The sequence below is a fragment of the Bos indicus genome, chromosome 21 (assembly GCF_029378745.1).
Source record: "Bos indicus isolate NIAB-ARS_2022 breed Sahiwal x Tharparkar chromosome 21, NIAB-ARS_B.indTharparkar_mat_pri_1.0, whole genome shotgun sequence".
NCBI classification, from domain to species: Eukaryota; Metazoa; Chordata; class Mammalia; order Artiodactyla; family Bovidae; genus Bos; species Bos indicus.
Window position 1 is genome coordinate 23,306,354 of NC_091780.1, and position 19,130 is coordinate 23,325,483.

General features: G+C 42.3%; 1 protein-coding gene, 1 long non-coding RNA gene and 1 other non-coding gene across 7 annotated transcripts in view; 2 read left to right on the plus strand and 1 right to left on the minus strand.

The window, feature by feature from the left end:
* The first annotated feature begins 9,243 nt into the window (after positions 1 to 9,243).
* LOC109575372 (uncharacterized) lies at positions 9,244 to 12,821 on the plus strand. Of its 2 annotated transcripts, none has more exons than XR_002183217.2 (3): positions 9,244 to 9,364; positions 10,248 to 10,402; positions 11,105 to 12,821. It is a non-coding gene; the product is annotated as an uncharacterized lncRNA (long non-coding RNA). The 2 variants fall into 2 exon arrangements; XR_011562579.1 differs by having other exon boundaries at positions 9,245 to 9,364; positions 12,508 to 12,821.
* LOC139178489 (small Cajal body-specific RNA 15) lies at positions 11,568 to 11,694 on the plus strand. The gene has a single exon (XR_011562877.1). It is a non-coding gene; the product is annotated as a small Cajal body-specific RNA 15 (non-coding RNA).
* A 1,388-nt stretch (positions 12,822 to 14,209) lies between the features above and the next one.
* The window catches only part of FSD2 (fibronectin type III and SPRY domain containing 2), a 44,758-nt gene continuing 39,837 nt past the window's right edge, over positions 14,210 to 19,130 (minus strand). For all 4 annotated transcript variants that reach the window (XM_070775198.1, XM_070775200.1, XM_019983406.2 and 1 more), the window contains 2 exons: positions 17,308 to 17,484; positions 14,210 to 15,142 (listed from right to left, as the gene is read on the minus strand). In XM_070775198.1, coding sequence (XP_070631299.1) covers positions 14,890 to 15,142; positions 17,308 to 17,484 — 430 coding nt within the window. In that variant the 3' untranslated portion in view covers positions 14,210 to 14,889. The remainder of the gene's footprint in view (positions 15,143 to 17,307; positions 17,485 to 19,130) is intronic.

Sequence of the window (19,130 nt, forward strand, 5' to 3'; positions counted from 1 at the left end):
TCCGGGTCAGCAGTCAGTTAACTACTTACACCTGGTGGGGCTTTCAGTGTTTGCAAAACAGCTCAAAGGATTTGGCTCAGAATATTATCTACAGACCTTGAGAAGGAACTAAAGGTCCTTGACTTTGTTTAATGGCTATTATTATTTTGTCTGGCTGAAATGTTTTCTTTTGTTTCTGCATTTTCTCACTTCTCTGATTTTTTTTAACTTGGGGAAGGCCTAGGCGGCTAGAGTTTTTCTAAAAACAAGAGGCAGGTGGAGTACATGGTGGGGAGGGGGTGTCTGTCCTCCTTATGGGGAAAGGCCCATAAGGCCTTATAACAGTGGGGAAGCCGAAACTGAGGCAGGAGCCAGGAAAGGTTAGTCCCTTCCATGAACTAAAGTAATAAAAGCTCTAAAAAAAGGGCAGTTTAGCAAATAAAAATACAGGACAGCCATTTCGATTTGAATTTCAGATAACAAATATTTAAGACATACATACTAAATAATTATTCATTGTTTATCTGAAATTCAAATTTAACTGAGCATCCTGTATTGTATCTGGTAACCCTACCCCAGAATGAAGTGAGGGGGAAAGTCATACATACATTTTAGGGGAATGATGGTTCCAGGCAGAGACAGTTGCAAGTACAAAGGCACAGAGGTAGGAATACAGTTGATATATTTGAGAAATAAGGAAGCCAGAAGTGGTGAGAGAAAGGGGGACAGTGGTAGAAGACGGGTTGGAGAGGCAGTCTGGGATCTCACAGGGCCTTGCAGCCCATGGTAAGGATATAGGATTTTATTTTAAAGTATGATGAAAAGTCACTGGGCAGTTTTGCACAGGGGAGTGACTGGTGACTCAATAGGATTACTCTGGTTTCTGTGCAGTAGAGAGTGACAAGGGTAGAGAGAGAGAGTCCAGTTAGGATGCTCAGCCAGCAATCCAGGCAAAGATGTTGGAGGCTAGGACTAGGTTAGTATTTACTTTGGGGACAAAAAGTGATCAGATTCAGTATATGTATTTTAAAGTAGAACTCATTTGCTGATAGGTTTAATGTAGAATGTGTTTGAAAGAAAGGCATCAAAGATGACTTCAAAGTTTCTGACCTGAGTGACGGGGTCAATGCTGGTATCATAAGATGAGGAATACTATAGGAAGAGCAGTTTTGAGGGTGGCAGAAATAAAGAGTTCAATTTTAGACATGTGAAGCTTGAGATATCCATTAAATATCAATTGGAGAAGTGAGGTTAATGTCTGGATGTGGGAGTGGAGAGTTCAGGGGAAAACTGCCAAGACTAAAGAGTTAATTCGAGGCTTATCAAAATAGAGATGATTAAGGTCATCACAAGATTTCCCTAGTGGCCCAGTGGCTAAGACTTCACACCCCAATGCAGGGGGCCTGGGTTCAATCCTTGGTCAGGGATCTAGATCCCATATGCCACAACTAAGACCAGGCGCAGTCAAATAAATAAGGTTATTACACTGGAGAAAACCAACTGGAGTGTCAGGGTAGAAAGGAAAGAGGGCTGCAACCTCGACTGAGGTATTCAGAGGCACGTTTATGCCTTTAAGATATCTTCATTAAAAACAAAAGACTAAAAATGAAGGCACTTGAAAAAAATAAAGAATCTTAGATTCGTGTTTAGGGACTCGCCTGCTAAGTTCAGTGATTAAGAATCTGTCTTCTGGGGCTTCGCTGGTGGCTCAGTGGTATAAAGAATCCACCTGCCAATGCAGGAGACACACATTCAGTCCCTGGTTTGGGAAGATTCCACATGCTGCGGAGCAGCTAAGCCCGTGTGTCACAACTACTGAGCCTGTGCTCTACAGCCTAGAAGGCGCAACTCCTGAGCCCCTGTGGCCTCCAGCCGGTGCTCCACAACAAGAGAAGCCCCTGCAATGAGAAGCTGGTGCACCTCGAGAACAGCAGTGAAGACTCAGCACAGCCAAAAATAAATAAATAAATATAAAGAGAGAATCCTCCTTCCAATGCAAGCGATGGGGGTTTGATCCCTGGTGGGGGAACTAAGATCCCACATGCCTCAGGGCAACTAAGCCTGTGCTGCAACTAAGGCCTGACATAGCCAAAAACAAATAAATTAAAAAAAAGTAGATTCAGATTTAGAAGTTAGAAAAGAAGAACAAATAAGAGTAGGAAGAAGAACTATCACAAAAACTAAAACAGAAAAATACTAGAAAAACAAACTCCAAAGGCACTTCCTTGAAGAGTTCAAGAAAATAAATCCCTTGTGAGCCTGATTTAGAAAAAAGGAAAGGAAAAAATATGTAAGGTTAGCAACGAGAAAGGAAACAACCACGTGTGCAGAACAGATTTTTTAAATCATAAGAGAATTCTACGTCTAACATAATGACAACTGATTTAAAAAACCTTTTGGAAATGGATGACTTCCAAGCAAAGTATAAATTATAATTGACACCAGAAAAAGTAGAAAAGATGAGTAATTCAATTATCACAGAAGAGAGTAGACACTTTATTTAAAATTCACATATAATAATGCTTCATACAATATTGTTTCACAATCAAGTTCTCTGTTTAGTCTTAAAAGAGCAGATAATTCTAAAGTTACTTCAATTATTTCAGATCATAAAAAAATGAGAAATGCTCCCTATTTTAAGGAATCTCATATAATTTTAAATACCAACATGTGATTAATATAGTACCATAAAATCCTACATGCCAATCTCACTAATAAGAAATATACCCTAAATAAAATATCAATAAATTGCACATAGGAGTATATCAAAAAATAATATACTTTGGCCAAATAAAGTTATTTGGACAGCCTATCAGTATTTTAATAGGCACAGTATCAAAACCTTTTGTCATAAAATTTTATCTTTAAAACACTTAATTTTTCCAATCCTGGAACATGAAAATCTTTATTTAATTAAACCTTTCATGTCTTTCAATAATATTCATATTGCTGTACATCTTTTGTTCACTGTATTCTGATGGATTCTTTTTTTCTATTTTATTACTGACATATAACAAAATGTTAAGTTTTTATATATTGTTAGCCACTTTGCTAAACCATTTAATTAGTTCTAATAGTTTGTCATTTAATTCTCCTTCATTTTTTAGAAAGAAAATCATATCATCTGAAAATATTTTTGCTTCTTCCTTTGCCAATCTTGTCTTTTTCTTGTTTTGCTGCACTGGCTACAAAATCTAAGACCATGTTAAACACTAGCAGTGAAAGTGGCTATCTGTTTTTTCAATGTCTCTAATGTTTCATCAGTATGCACGATGTTTACTATAGATTTATGGTGCCCTTTATCAACTTGCTATTTATCCATTCCCATTTTGCTGAAAGTGTTTTAAGTAGATACTGAATTATTTCAGAAAACATTTTATCAGTTGAGGTGATCATATAGTTTTTTAAAACCTCTAAACTATATAAATGATTTGTAGCAACAGATTTTCTAATATGAAATCATTGCATAAATGCTTTCTTGTTCCAAATGGAGTATGGGATTAATTTGCAAATATTTTACTTTAGAAGACTGTATCTATGTGAGTTTGGTCTCTAGTGTTTTTTGTTGTTGTTTGTGTGCTATCAGGGGGATACTAACTATATAAAATAAGGATGAACTACAATGAAGTATCACCTCACACAGATGAGAATGGCCATCAACAAAAAGTATGCTGGAGAAGGTATGGAGAAAAGGGAACCCTCCTATGCTGTGGGTGGGAATGTAAATTTGGTGTAACCACTATGGAGAATAGTCTGGAGGTTCCTTAAAAAACCTCAGAGTTACCATATGATCCAAAAATTCCACTCCTGGACATATACTCAGAAAAGACAAAACTCCAATTCTAAAAGATCCCTGTACCCCACTGTTCACAGCAGCACGGTTTATAATAGTCAAGACACAGAAGCAATGCAAATGCCTGTTGGCAGACGATGGAGAAAGAAGACAATATTCCATATATGCAATGCAATACTACTCAGCCGTAAAAAGAATGAAATAACGCCATTTGCAGCAACATGGATAGACCCAGAGGTTAAGTGAAGTCAGTCAGACAGAGAAAGGCAAATAGCATATGATATCCTTTATATATGGAATCTAAAAAAATGATACAAAACATTTTTTATTTACAAAACAAAAATAGACACAGACATAGAAAGCATTTTTTTATTTATAAAATAAAAATAGACACAGACATGTAAAACAAACTTATGGTTACCAAAAGGGAAGAGGGGGGATAAATTAGGACTATGGGATTAATACATACACGTTACCATATATAAAGTAGGTAAACAACAAGGGAATACATAGGGAACTAAAGTACAGGGGACTACATTCAGTATCTTGTAATAACCTATAATGGAGAGGAATCTGAAAAAGAATATACATGAATCACTTTTCTGTACACCTGAAACACAACACTGTAAATCAACTATACTTCAATTAAAAAAAACAGTAAGTTGAACAACTGTCCTCCCCACCTCATATCACAGCACAATTTCCATGACAAAAAAAATCAACAAGTGAAAATCACATGGCCTGAAAGCAGCATTCCAGAAATAAAGGACAGCATGAGCAGGGACACCAGGAAGAAAAAGCACAGGGTATCAGAGGGTGGGATTAATACTCCTTAAATTGGAGTAAGTAACACAACAGAAGTTTGGCTCAAGTTACTAACTAATCTTCCAAGCACAACCCCCACATCCTGAAACATTTCGATTTATTCTTTTAACATACAGAGCAGACTCCAAACTCTTCAGCCTGCATTTAAGATCCCTCCTGCTTTAACCTAACTTCTTTTTACATTTCAACCAGTGATGGTCAGTGCTGTCTGTTTGCCAAGCACGCTGTGATGGTCTACGAATGACACATCCAAATTCTACCCACCCCTCATTCTGTGTGTGTGTGTGTGTGTGTGTGTGTGTGTGTGTGTGCGCGCGCTAAGTCGTTTCATTTGTGTCTGACTCTTTGTGACCTTATGGTCTATAGTCCACCGGGCTCCTTTGTCCATGAGGTTTTTCAGGCAAGAATACTGGAGTGGGTTGTCATGTCCTCCTCCAGGCGATCTTCTGACCCAGGGAGGAAACCTTGTGTCTCTTCCATCTCCTGCACTGGCAGGTGTGTTCTTGACCATTAGCGCCACCTGGGAAGCCCCATTGTCCATGAAAACTTCTCAAATCCAACTAAAATATGTTTGAGTTCACTTGTACTACAGCTGTTGATTGTATTTGGCTTGCCTACTTCTGAAGCTCTTTGACAGCTATTCTGGGTTGGATAGTGTCAAATCCTCTTCCCTACTCCCATTCATGTCCTTCCTGGACCTTAGAATGAGACTTTATCTGGAATTAGTGCCATTGCAGATGTAATAAGTTAAACTCAGGTCATACTGGAATAGGCTGGGCCCTACATCCCATCTTTTAAGAGAAGAAACATAAGGAGAACAGAGTTAAGTGACTGGAGTAAGGAGTAGCTACAAGCATAGAACATCAAGGACTATTGGACAGCACCAGGAACTGGAGAAGGGAATGGCAAACCACTTCACGATTCTTGCCTTGAGAATCCCATGAACAGTATGAAAAGCCAGAAAGGTATAACACTGAAAGATGAACTCCCCAGGTTGGTAGGTGCCCAATGTGCTACTGGAGAAGAGTGGAGAAATAGATCCAGAAAGAATGAAGAGATGGAGCCAAAGCAAAAACAATGCCCTGTTGTACCTGTGACTGGTGAAGGAAGTCCAATGCTGTAAAGAACAATACTGCATAGGAACCTGGAATGTTAGGTCCATGAATCAAGGTAAATTGGAAGTGCTCAAACAGGAGATGGCAAGGGTGAACATCGACATTTTAGGAATCAGTTAACTAAAATAGACTAGAATGGACGAATTTAATTCAGATGACCATTATATCTACTACTGTGGGCAACAATCCCTTAGAAGAAATGGAGTAGACTTCACATTCAACAAAGCAGTTCAAAACGCATTACTTGGGTTCAATCTCAGTAACAACAGAATGATCTCTGTTCGTTCTAAGGTAAACAATTCAGTATCACAGTAATCCAAGTCTATGCCCCAACTGCTAATGCCAAAGAAGTTGAAGTTGAACAGTTCTATAAAGACCTACAAGACCTTCTAGAACTAACACCAAAAAAGATGTCCTTTTCATCATAGGGGACTGATATGCAAAAGCAGGAAGTCAAGAGATACCTGGAGTTACAGGCAACTTTGGCCTTGGAGTAAAAATGAAGCAGGGCAAAGGCTAACAGAGTTTTGCCAAGAGAACACACTGGTCATGGCAAACGCCCTCTTCCAACAACACAAGAGATGACTCTACACATGGACATCACCAAATAAATGGTCAATACCAAAATCAGATTGATTATATTCTTTGCAGACAAAGATGGAGAAACTCTATACAGTCAGCAAAAACAAGACCAGGAACTGACTGTGGCTATGATCGTGAACTCCTTATTGCCAAATTCAGACTTAAATTGAAGAAAGTAGTAAAAACCACTAGACCATTCAGGTATGACCTAAATCAAATCCCTTACGATTATACAGTGGAAGTGACAAATAGATTCAAGGGATTAGATCTGGTAGACAGAGTGCCTGAAGAACTATGGGTGGAGGTTTGTGATATTATACAGGAGGTGGTGATCAAAACCATTCCCATGAAAAAGAAATGCAAAAAAGCAAAATGGTTGTCTGAGGAGGCCTTACAAATAACTGAGAAAAGAAGAGGAGCAAAAGGCAAGGAAAAAAGGAAAGCTATATCCATATGAATACAGAATTCCAAAGAATAGCAAGGAGAGATTAAAAAAAAAAAAGCCTTCCTCAGGGATCAATGCAAAGAAATAGAGGGAAACAAAGAATTGGAAAGACTAGAGATCTCTTCAAGAAAATTAGAGATACCAAGGGATTTCATGCAAAGATGGGCACAATAAAGGACAGAATGGTATGGACCTAACAGAAGCAGAAGATATTAAGAAGAGGTGGCAAGAATACACAGAAGAACTATACAGAAAAGATCTTCATGACCCAGAGTGATAGTGTGATCACTCACCTAGAGCCAGACATCCTGGAATGTGAAGTCAAGTGGGCCTTAGGAAGCATCAGTACGAACAAAGCTAGCAGAGGTGATGGAATTCCAGCTGAGCTATTTCAAATCCTAAAAGATGCTGTGGCTAAAGTACTACACTCAATATGGCAGCAAATTTGGAAAATGCAGCAGTAGCCACAGTACTGAAGAAGGTCAGTTTTCATTCCAATCCCAAAGAAAGGCCATGCCAAAGAATGTTCAAACTACTGCACGATTGCACTCATCTCAGATGCCAACAAAGTAATGCTCAAAATGCTCCGACCTATGCTTCAACAGTACATGAACCATGAACTTCCACATGTTCAAGCTGGATTTAGAAAAGGCAAAGGAACCAGAGATCAAATTGCCAACATCCACTGGATCATAGAAAATGCAAGAGAATTCCAAAAAAAATCTACTTCTGCTTTATTGACTATACCAAAATCTTTGACTGTGTGGATCACAACAAACTGTGGAAAATTCTTCAAGAGATGGGAATACCAGACCACCTTACCTGCCTCCTGAGAAATCTGTACGCAGGTCAAGAAGCAACAGTTAGAACCGTACATGCAACATCGGACTGGTTCCAAATTGGGAAAGGAATACGACAAGGCTGTAAACTGTCACCCTGCTTATTTAACTTACATGCAGAGTACATCATGTGAAATGCCCGGCTGCCTGAAGCACAAGCTGGAATCAAGATTGCTGAGAGAAATATTAATAATCTCAGATATGCAGATGACACCACCCTTTGGGCAGAAAGTGAAGAGGAACTAAAGAGCCTCCTGATTAAGTGAAAAAGGAGAGTGAAAAAGCTGGCTTAAAACTCAATATTCAAAAAACAAAGATCATGGCATTCAGTCCCATCACTTCATGGCAAATAGATGGGGAAACAATGGAAACAGTGGCGGACTTTATTTTCTTGGGATCCAAAATAAAAGCAGATGGAGACTGCAGCCATGAAATTAAAAGACACTTGCTCCTTGGACAAAAAGGTATGACCAACCTGGATGGTATATTAAAAAGCAGAGACATTACTTTGCCAACAAAGGTCCGTCTAGTCAAAGCTATGGTTCTTCCAGTAGTCATGTAAGGACATGATAGTTGGACCATAAACAAAGCTGAGCCTTGAAGAATTGATGCTTTTGAACTGTGGTGTTGGAGAAGACTCTTGAAAGTCCCTTGGACTGCAAGGAGATCAAACCAGTCAATCCTAAAGGAAATCAGTCTTGAATATTCATTGGAAGGACTGATGCTGAAGTTCCAATACTTTGGCCACCTGATGCAAAGAACTGACTCACTGGAAAAGACCCTGATGCTGGCAAAGATTGAAGGTGGGAGATGGTTGCATGGCATCACCACCGACTCAATGGACATGAGTTTGAGTAAGCTCCGGGAGTTGGTGATGGACAGGGAGGCCTGGCGTACTGCAGTCCATGGGGTCGCAAAGAGTCGGACACGACTGAGCGACTGAAGTGAACTGAACCAGAAACTACCAAGAGGCAAGTGGGGAGGGGGTTTACCCAGTGTCTTAGAGCAAACATGATGTTGTTGACACCTTTAGTCTTTCCGGCTTCCAGCCTCCAAAACTGCGAGAAAAGGAATATGTTTCTTTAAGCCACCCAATATGTGTTACTTCTTTATGACAGCCCTAGGAAACGAAGGCAACAGCAAGAATGCCATACCCACAGACCACGCCAGTACTACGTAAGCGCTCAATCCCGTCGCTGGTAAAGGAATGAGTTGAGCTTCAGCAGTCCTACTGGCCAAGAATTACCAGGCATTTATGAACTAACTGCTGGGAGATGCACAGCCAACACTCAGCATTACTGAAGCAAGATATGGGACCACACGGAAAACCGAAACACAGTGAGGAACTAAATACAGCATGGGACAAGTGGAGCAAAGCGAGAAACACAAGCAACTGGGGTACGTGGGCCTCGAATTCACGGAGGACCTCTGTTGGAGAAAGGGGTTATTTTCTGAGAAGATGGCGTCTCCAAGTCGCTCTCTCAAGCCCCGCTCAACGGCTCCCAGACTTCTCCCCACGGCCGTGGACCCAGCAACAACAACCTACTGTCCAGCGTTCCTCCGGGCTGTACTACCCAGCAGAGAGCATACCTCTTATAATATCACAAGCTTAATTCTCCGCGCCTGCGCAAGGCGCCTCGACGCGACGCACCGCCTCACGCTACCGCGTGGGGCGGGACTTCCTCTTGGCGCCCCGGAAACCGAAAGGAGCTGATTTCTGCAGGAAGGAGAAGGGAGTTGCCACCGACATCGGACACCGGAAAGCAGGCTCGTTGTGTTGCGTAAGGTGAGGCTAATCTCTGGCCACTCGGCGGAGTGGATGACTGCAGCGACCTTTTAGGCAGGCTGTCTGTAGCATCGGGCTTCAAGCGATGCTGCAGGGAACCGGAATTAGAGGTGAGGGGTTGGTGTATCTGTCGCCGGGTCAGGCCACCAGCGACCGAGGTCTCATTACTAACTCTTTGTCCTCAGCTCTTTCGACCTCGTCTGAAAAACGAGCTTGATAGCTCACGGAAAAGTCGTGAGGATAGATGCGGAAGGGAGAAATTCACACGCAGAATGAAGTTTAAGAAAAAACTTAAGTAGGTGTAATTTCACGGGGGCGAGATCTGTGTTGCGTAAGCTATGTAACGTGAAAGTCTATACGAACCCTGCCTTTCTGAGTCGATGATTCCTGCCTGGTAGCAGCGCCTGTTGCATTAATTTGAAAAAGTACACTCACAGATGGTCATTTTTAAGCTTCCCGAATTGGCCAGCAGCGTCATCATTTGGTATTAGAGGTGGAACAGGATCGTCTAGGTCATTACCCCTCCTTTCATCTTAGATTAAAGCACAGTCTCTGAGAGGAGACAGACTGAAAGTAACACAGGTTGTTAGTGAGACAAACTAAAAGTGAGATTTCATTTCCAACCCAGAATTCTTCCCTCCACACCGTGCTGTCTCTTTGGATTGCTAAACAAGTCTTTGGGAGAAAAAGTGAGTAGGAATAAAGAGGGAGGTGTTGTACATTTAGGTGCAATATGAATCCATCCAAGGTATACTGGGACAGAAGAAAGGTTGAGAATCCTTGTCCCTGCTCCTGCCTATACACAGAAATTTGAAACCCACTTTCTAATAAAGAGGCTTGTTATTTTGGAAGACAATTTGATGTCTCTCTCTCTCTTTTTCAGGTATATGAGGGCTTTGAAAACAGAACACCGTTGTTTCTGTGATTCGATCATTCAGAAATTATGAAGGCACAGTTCTTGCCTTTGATTGACTTATAGTCAAGTGGAGTGGACACAGGTCATGGTGGCAGTATAGCCACTTAAGTATTCCGAAGGAGGTGAGTGTGTGGCACTTAACAGCCTGAGAGAGGGAGAAATTAGTGCTTCTAAGAAGCGACTTTTATACAGGCATTTATACAGGTGGACAAGGAACGGGGAGGGTGGGGGGCGGGGGTGGGGTGGGTCATTCCAGATTTCCAGGAATCTGTGGCTGAATTGTAAATTGTACAGAAGACACTGTCAGGTGTTTTACCTAGAGTGTTAGCCTTATTTTTGGCTCATGCTTCTCTTGTTTTCCTTCTCTCACTGCTTCCTCCCCCTTAACTGGATGGGTGTTTGGGATATGAAAGGAAGTCAGGGTAGAAATCTTTCAGAGTGGCAGAATAATAGGATGGTTATACGAAAAAGTAATGTATCTACTCAGTAAATCCGTTTGTAAAAACTAAGTTCCTGCTTTGTTTAAATGCATAGCTAGGAAACCTCAATTTGTTCGTTGGATTCTTTCCCAGTGAGTGGATTATGTTCTTGTCTCCAGTTCAGTCTTTTTGAATATAAGGACATTTAAGGTGCTTTCAAAGAAAAGATCCCCACATTTAAGTTTAGGAATGAGCACAGGGGAGACAGCAAGATTAGAATCCAAGTTCATACTACAAAAACATTTTTGTTGGCTCTATCTGGGTGATTGCATGTTGTTTTAATCAGCTGCAAGCTGTTAAATTGAATTTGCATAGCTCGCATAAATGACAGTTTAATTCCACCAGGATTTGAGTGAGGTGGAAATAGAGCAGAAAAACCTGAATTTGTCAAACTGGGGAAAATGAAGAAAAGGCAATCAATTAGTAAGTTGGGCTTAATGTTTTTTTCTGGGATTGGGGAATTGCAGAAAAGCAGCTCTGTAATAGTAAGACATGAACTGTTCACTAGCATTTCTAAAATATTTGGGAGCATTTTACTGACTTGGGGCATAGTTGTGCCCTGCTCATGGTTAATGCTCCTTGCAGGAGACTTCCTAATTCACAGAAAAGATGCTGACTGGGTGGACTCTTTACAAATCACAAAGTGTCTTGCATCTAGGTTCATTAACCATTGGTTGCTGTGAAGGAAGCATATGTAAGAGTTCTAATCTGTTAAAGCTTTAAGTTATAAAAGTAATAAATGACCATTCCCTCAGTATCTTGACATGCTAGAAGACAGTGTTCTAAAAGCTGGACTTGTCATGTTCTTCTGGAGACTAACAAAATAGAGTCCTTGAAGTCAAGCTGACTCTGCTTTTAGCCTCCTAAATGAAAAGGTAGATAGAACAGGTCTTGTGTGCAAAATGAATTCAAGACCTACTTATCTACCAACAGCAATGATAACAGTTTGCATCATCTTCCTGTAGAACATAGGAGTAGTAAATACAGAGATGAGTGAGGGTGAAGAGAGACTTAGCGAACCTATGAGACTCTTACTCTTTAATTGATAGGAAAGCAATTGGAAATTGGAGAGGTTGGTTAGGAAAGTGGACGAGAGGACCTTTCCTGTAGTGCAGGCTTCAGAGTGTCCAGGAAGTCTCCAGATGGCTAAACTTCCTTGGATGGAGACCAGCATAGTGTTGTTTACAGAATGCTGCATCATGGTGAATCGTGCTGGGGGCACCTGTCAGTGTGTGAGCCATGTAAGGTTTTCACATGTGCTGGAACATGGAAAGAGCAGACCGATGACCGAGCACAAGCTTCAGAAATATTTTATTGGATGTGTACAAGTGCTTGCAAACTGTAGTTTGAATCAACAGGGAGTTGGTTATTAAACATAATACTTCTCCAAAGAAAAGGCAATTCAGTTTTACTAGAAACCAGTGTCATTTTATATCCCAAGTCTCTAACCAACTTTGCAATCTCATCTAATAAGGGTGCCTTAGGTTCTGAGTGTTCTAAATCTCTGAACCCCTGTTAGTCTACACCAGGATTCTGTGGTGGTTTTACATATTCCCTTTCCCCTTTGTTAAGGTGGGAGGCCAAAGCATACGTTAATTACTTGCTCAAGAGTTATATGGTGATATAGGTAAAGCTAAGAAAAGAACAGATTTTGATACCTTTTGTCTTAATTGCCCATTATGAAGGATTGTGGCTACAGTGGTCTGATTTTTTTTTTTTTAATCTTTTTCTGTTTTGTTTTTTAACAGATTTATCAGCAGGTTGCAGGTGAACATGGCCTTGAGGTAAATCCTGCCCCTTGTTGAAATGTAGTTTCAGTAGATAGTTCTTGGCATTTTAAGGAATTAGAATATTTACCAAAAAAAAAAAAGTTTTGGTTCTTTTCTAGACTTTTTTTTTTTCTTGTAGAAGATGAGAAACATATTAAAGGTTCTTTATAAGCTGAGTAATTGTGATACTTGAAGTTGGTCATCTGCCTTGTTTAAATTAAATGGATTTTAAATGTCAGAGCTAATTGTAGACCATTTTTCCTTGATCAAAATAAAATCTTATTAAAACCTTATATATGCCTAGTTTTTATCCATTTTATCTTATATGTGAAATAAAGCCTGAAAAACCCTGTGTTCAAACTTATTTGATCTGTGAGGTCCAACCTCCTACTCAGTAGTTTTTTTAGTAGCTGAGAGCATTTTTGAATACACACACACACACACACACACGCACACACACATATTGCAACTTGAGCCATCTCTGTGCTACTTCCTTATTTTAGGGTAGGGCAGAGATGTGTGTGTGTGTGTAAGAAGCTTTAAGATTGTCAGGTTGAGTTGTGAGTTTAAGAATCTGAGTTCTTATTTATATAAATAGGCAGGGTTTTGAGATAGGAGATAATAGGGGTTCCTTGTGTCAGATTCAGCATGTACTGGGAAGCATGAAAGATTTTTCAGTTAACACAAAACCCTAAGTGATGGGATCCGGGCATATATATTTAAAGAAGTACCCACAGGATATGATACTAAATTGTCTCTGAGAACTGGCACGGGAAACTTGAACTCAAGAACCAAACCAGAGATGCAGCCGAGAGGGCTGGGCGTGGACCTCACAGAACGCAGGAGAGCAGCGAGGCAGGAGGCCCGGAAGCTGCTGGCAGGAGACCTCTCCCCACGGCGCTCAGCTCTGCACTTGGCGGGCTGATGTTTTCTCCTAAAAGACTTGTGCGTCTGCTCTCTGTCATACGTGGTTCTGCATTCTCATGTTTGTCATTAAATCTCTCCTATAAGACAAGGGGCTCCCCAGCTGGTGCGAGTGGTAGAGAACCCGCCTGCCACTGAAGGAGACATGCGGGTTTGATCCCTGGTTGGGAAGATCCCCCGGAGGAGGAAATGGCAACCCACTCCAGTATTCTTGCTTGGAGAATCCCATGGACAGAGGAGCCTGGCAGGCTACAGCCCATGGGGTCACACAGAGTCAGATATAAGTGAAGTGACTTGGCATGCATGCACACACATAAGTGTTATTTTTCTCTTTGTTCAAAGGGAAACAAGCTCAGGGAGATAGTGTGACTTTTCTAGGGCCTAAAGCAAAGTGGCTGTAACACAGCAATCAAACTCGGGTCTTCCAATTTCAGATATGGTTCTCTTTACCTTATAGGTCAGTTCCTAGAATCAGTTACAAGTACTGGTGTCTATGCTGACCAGACCTACGAGGGCCCCCCGGCCCCACACCATGTCCCCAACACGCACACAGTGAAAGCAACACATGTAGTATTCGTGTGTGACACCAGGAAGCACGGGATGTTGCGTGTTTACCGACCAGGCCACCAAGCCCCGGGTGCCCCTCTTCTGTCACACTGCCTCCCCTCCATCTCCTGGTCATAGGTCTTTTGCCGCAGCTTGAACGAGCCCTGCTGTCCCTCACGTGTAGAGCAGTGATAGGCTGAAGAGCGGTGGGTGGATGAAAAAGATGCTCTTTTATTCAACAGATACTCAGCGTGCACGAGTCAGCCCTCAGGGACTGAGTGCTGAACAAGACAGACACTGGCCTTTGTGGAATCAGGCATTACAAAGGTCACTTCAAAATTAAGAGGGCATAAATACCAGGAAGGAGAGGAACAGGTTTTTAGAAAGTACTTGATGGGAGAAACCTCACCCTCCAGACTGCCACTGGGAAAACGAGAACGCGACTGAGAAGACCATATGGCTTCCCTGGTTCTCTTTGCGGATGGCCTCTTGCCTTCTCAAGCCAGTCCTTGGCCAACTAATGAGATGTCACAAGTGCTGGGGCAGCCTGGGCCACTAACATGAATCTTCCCTCCTCCTCCCCCAAGCTCCGCAGGCCTTGGGGACTCAGTTGCATATACACAGATAGACCAATGCAGTTTGACAGCCTTAAAGACCTTTGAGTTTAGTTTGAAACTTCATTTTAGAGCCAGGACTAGAACTGAGTAACCAAGCCTCACAAGGTGGCAGTGCACAGGATCCAAGTCAGGTGAAATGAATGCCAGCACACCAGGCTGCCAGGTAACGAGCCGTAAGTGACACGGAACATGGTGCTTGAATGCCAAGTTCAGGCAGCTGAGGCGTGAGTGGCTGGGAGAGGGGTTGGCACGGAAGAGAGACAAGCAGAGTGGGCTAATAGAAAGTGACGTGCTTTGGCATCGAAATGCCATTGTATATCTTCAGGCAGCCAGGCTTTTCCAGGGAAAAACAGGGATGCACAAACTGGTGAAGCTGACAACTGAATGTATACAGATGCTGAGAAATGTCCACATTGAAAAATGACAACTTTGCATTTTCATAGTCTAACAGGATACCAATCTTCTTTGGGGGAACCGTTATTCTTATGTCTGGAGTCATCTTGTTGTGTAGAAATTCATACTTATGCCTGAAGATTAAATGTTGATATAGCAAAACTTCAGAAACTCTGTGGATGGGCTATTTACAGAACATATCAATTTTCAAATACTCCTATATTATTTTCCTTCATTAAATGAATATCAAAGTAACAGGCCATTTCTAAAACTATACATCTCTTTGTCCTAAGGAACTTAGGTTTCAAAACTGTTTTTGAGCAGCCACTTAACCTAGAAAACTTAACACACAGTATCATAAACTCATACTGCATCAAAATTTGTATAGAAATCATATGTTTAAAAATGTGAATTTCAAGGTTCAGATGTGTAAATCCCCTGAAATAAAAGACATTTGAAACAGGGAACTTCACGATCTTTCATGCAGTAAACGGGGCCTTTACGTATAATCTGCACGTTACTGTGAGGCATCCCGTTCTTAAACTTTTAGACCAAGCGGGGCACCTGGGGGCTGTCACCGCTCGGTACTGTATGCACTGGCACCCTCTCCTGCCAGGGGAGGGTTTCACCACAAAGGGAGGTTGCCTCTCCTGTGTGCTTGGAAGTGGCTGAAGCCAAAGCCCGCCAAGGGAATTGCCTAATGCTGCCCCACTATGGGCACGTGAAGAGCTCTGTGTGCTGGCATGGGGGTCCATACAGTTGGGGTGAACACTTAAGAACATGCTGGAGCAAACCAGCCCATTTCCCTCCCTGTTCACCTTATTTTTTCTCAACTGAGCAGTCACTCTCTACTTTCCCTCCCACCATCTATAAGAGTCTAAGACTATGAGTCAAAAAGTGCAAGTCCTCCATTGTGAACACACACACACACACCCCCCCCCCCAAACATCTTTCCAAGGTGGGACTGCAAGCCTGCTCAAGCGCTCAGCTTTTTGCCCTTCCTGTCCTACTCTGTCTGTGTTCCCACCCTTCTTTTAGCCTTACCCCTCCCACTCCACACAGATGCCCACTCTTCCTTTATGCCCCTCGTTCTTAACTAAGAGAGGAGACTGATTTTTAGTCTTACTTCAGGCAGAATATTCAAAAGCAGTGTGTGGCTCAGTGCACGGTGTTTCTTGCATTCTCTGAACTGGGTCTGAGGTCTAGCAGAGTGCATTTTAGAGCACATTTTAGCCCTAATGCCTTACAGGAGGAAGGCTGGTCTCACAATTGCTTGGGCATGGCAACATTTAACTAACCATGATTGAGGTTTCACTGTGAAACATTAATAGGTTTCAGCAAGTTGAGGGTCAGAGGCCCCATAAGTACACACGATGCTGGGAAAGTGGGGTGATAAAAATTTTTTGCCATTTTTGAGATGGAGGGAGGTTGCACTCATGGCCTTCTAAGTCTGAAGTGTCTATTGGCCTGGGCCTTGTGGATTTTCCCATTAGAGCACAGAATGCTTTTAGCAGCAGAAGCAAACCAGAATTAATCATAACCATTAAGCTTCTGCCCACATCTACCAAAAAGGTTGGATTTGGGGCTTCAAGTCAAACTTCATTTAGTAACACTGAAGTTGAACATAAATGTAAAACCAATCACTTAGTGGTGAAGAATGCTGTCTTTGGAGCCAGACTGCCTGGGTTTGAATCCAAGCCCTGAATCCATGTTGGCAGTGGCTCTGTGTAAAGAATCCACCTGCCAATGCAGGAAACACAGTTTCTCTCTCTGGGAAAGTCCCACATGCCACAGAGTAACTAAACCCGAGTGCTACAACTATTAAGCCTACGCTCTAGAACCCAGGAGCCACAACTACTGAGCCCACATGCTCTAGAGCCTGGGCTCCTCAGCAAGAGGAGCCAAGGAAATGAGAAGCCCGCACACTGCAACTGGAGAGTAGCCCCTGCTCGGCGCTTCTAGAGAAGAGCCCGAGAAGCAACGAAGACCCAGCACAGCCAAAACAAGTAAATGGGATAATACAACTGTGAGAAGTAAACGAGACAGTATGTGTAAGGTTGTTGAGCAATGCTTAACACAGAATAAGCGCTCCATTAAATTTTAGCTATTTTATCAAAAGTACCTAGAGCTGCTTTCTCTTTCTAGCTGGACTTTAGGGAAAGGGGCAGGAAATGAATCCTGAAACATCTTAGCGTATTTTAGAAAACATAACATGGGCCTTAGTTATTACCCGTGAAAACCTCTCGCTCTATTCTCAGCAAAGCACGTTTTGATCTCGGGTACCCAGATTTCGCCTTACCTTGATGACGCAAATGCGTGCCTCATGCACCACGAGAGGCGGTTTGCCCCCAGGTCCTCCTGTCTGGGGACATCTTCAAAGGCCACACCCACCGTGTAGTCCAAACACTCGTCCACCTCCACCTCCCAGTAATGGCGCCCTCGGACTGGAATTAGGTTTCCCATGACTGCAGCACACCTGGTTTTAGAAAGTAGAAGTATGTGTCATTTGGGGTGACCCATGCCTGGCTGTGCAGGTGAGCGACCTCAACTGCTGGGGTCAGTCAGTAAGTGGTCAGGAAGGGTGGAGGCAGGTGTTCAAACACCCCATTTGTGGGGCGGCACAACCTTTGCTCTCAAAGCTCAGCTGCCCGATGCTGAAGATCAGAAGATTAGTATACTACTGGTCACAGGTGAGGAGGAGACAAGCCCACTCTGTGTGCTTTTTCAGCAACAGGGCTTTTAACAGTAACAAAAAGATTTGGTTCACTTGTTCCTTAAAAAAGAAAGAGATTGAGGACTTCCCTTGTGGTCCAGTGGTTAAGACTGTGCTCACAATGCAGGGAGCCCAGGTTCGATTCTTGCCCTGGAACTAAGAGTCCACATGCTGCAACTAAGGCTCAGTGCAGCTAAATAATTAAATATTAAAAACAAATGAACAAGATCACAGGCCCAGAATGGAGCTCTGTGTGCCAAGCCCCATGTCACCAGTCAGTGACAACTTAGTTACAGTTTTACCTTTCACCTAAATGGAATTTTAAACCAGTCAATCAGAACACTAGTTAGGTAATATGCCTGAGAGACCCCTGACCTTTCCTAAAGGAAAGTAACCTTACCACAGCCAACCTGCTTTTTAAAAAAAAATTTTTTTTTAAATTTTGTATTGGGGTATAGCCAATTAACAAACAATGTTGTGACAGTTTCAGGTGAACAGTGAAGGGACTCAGCCACACATATACCTGTATCCGTTCTCCCCCAAACTCCCTTCCCATCCAGGCTGCTGCGTAACAGTAGGTTCTTGTTGGTTATCCATCTTAAATATCGGTGTGTACACATTCATTCCAAACTCCCTGACTATCCCTTCCCATACCCCCTGACAACCAAAAGTTCGTTCTCTAAGTCTGTGAGTCTCTGTTTTGTTATCTTGTTTGTGTAATTTCTTTTTAGATTCCACATAAAAGGGATGTCATATGATATTTCTCCTCCTCTGTCTGACTTACCTCACTCAGTAAGACAATCTCTAGAGCCATCCATGTTGTTGCAAATGGCATTATTCCATTCTTCCTAGTGGCTGAGTAGTATTCTATTGTATATATGTACCACATCTTCTTTATCCATTCCTCTGTCGGTGGACATTTAACCAACCTGCTTTTTTTGCCTGGAAGTATAATTTCCTTGTTCCTGATCCCTTCCACCTGAAAAAGTCTTTCATTCTGTACAGCTCCTTGGACCTCCTTTCTACCTCCTAGATTTCAGGGGCTGCCCAACTCAAGAATTATTGGAAAAAAGTCAATAAGAACTTTAAGATTTGATCAGTTTCATTTTGTTTCTCAACACAGATAAGAACTTTATTGTTTCTTATTCCTCTCTGCCCCGCCAACCCAGTGTTGAATTGGTGGAGGCGAGGAGGGATAAAGTTGGGTTCCATTGTACTCTGTGCTGCTCTGCTGTCACAAGCTGGCACAGATGTGTGTGTTGGTCGCTCAGTCGTGTCCGACTCTATGTGACCTCGTGGACTGTAACCCGCCAGCTCCTTTGTCCATGGGATTCTCCAGGCAAGAACATTGGAGTGGGTAGCCATTCCCTTCTCCGAGGGGTCTTCCTGACCCAGGAATCAAAGCAGGG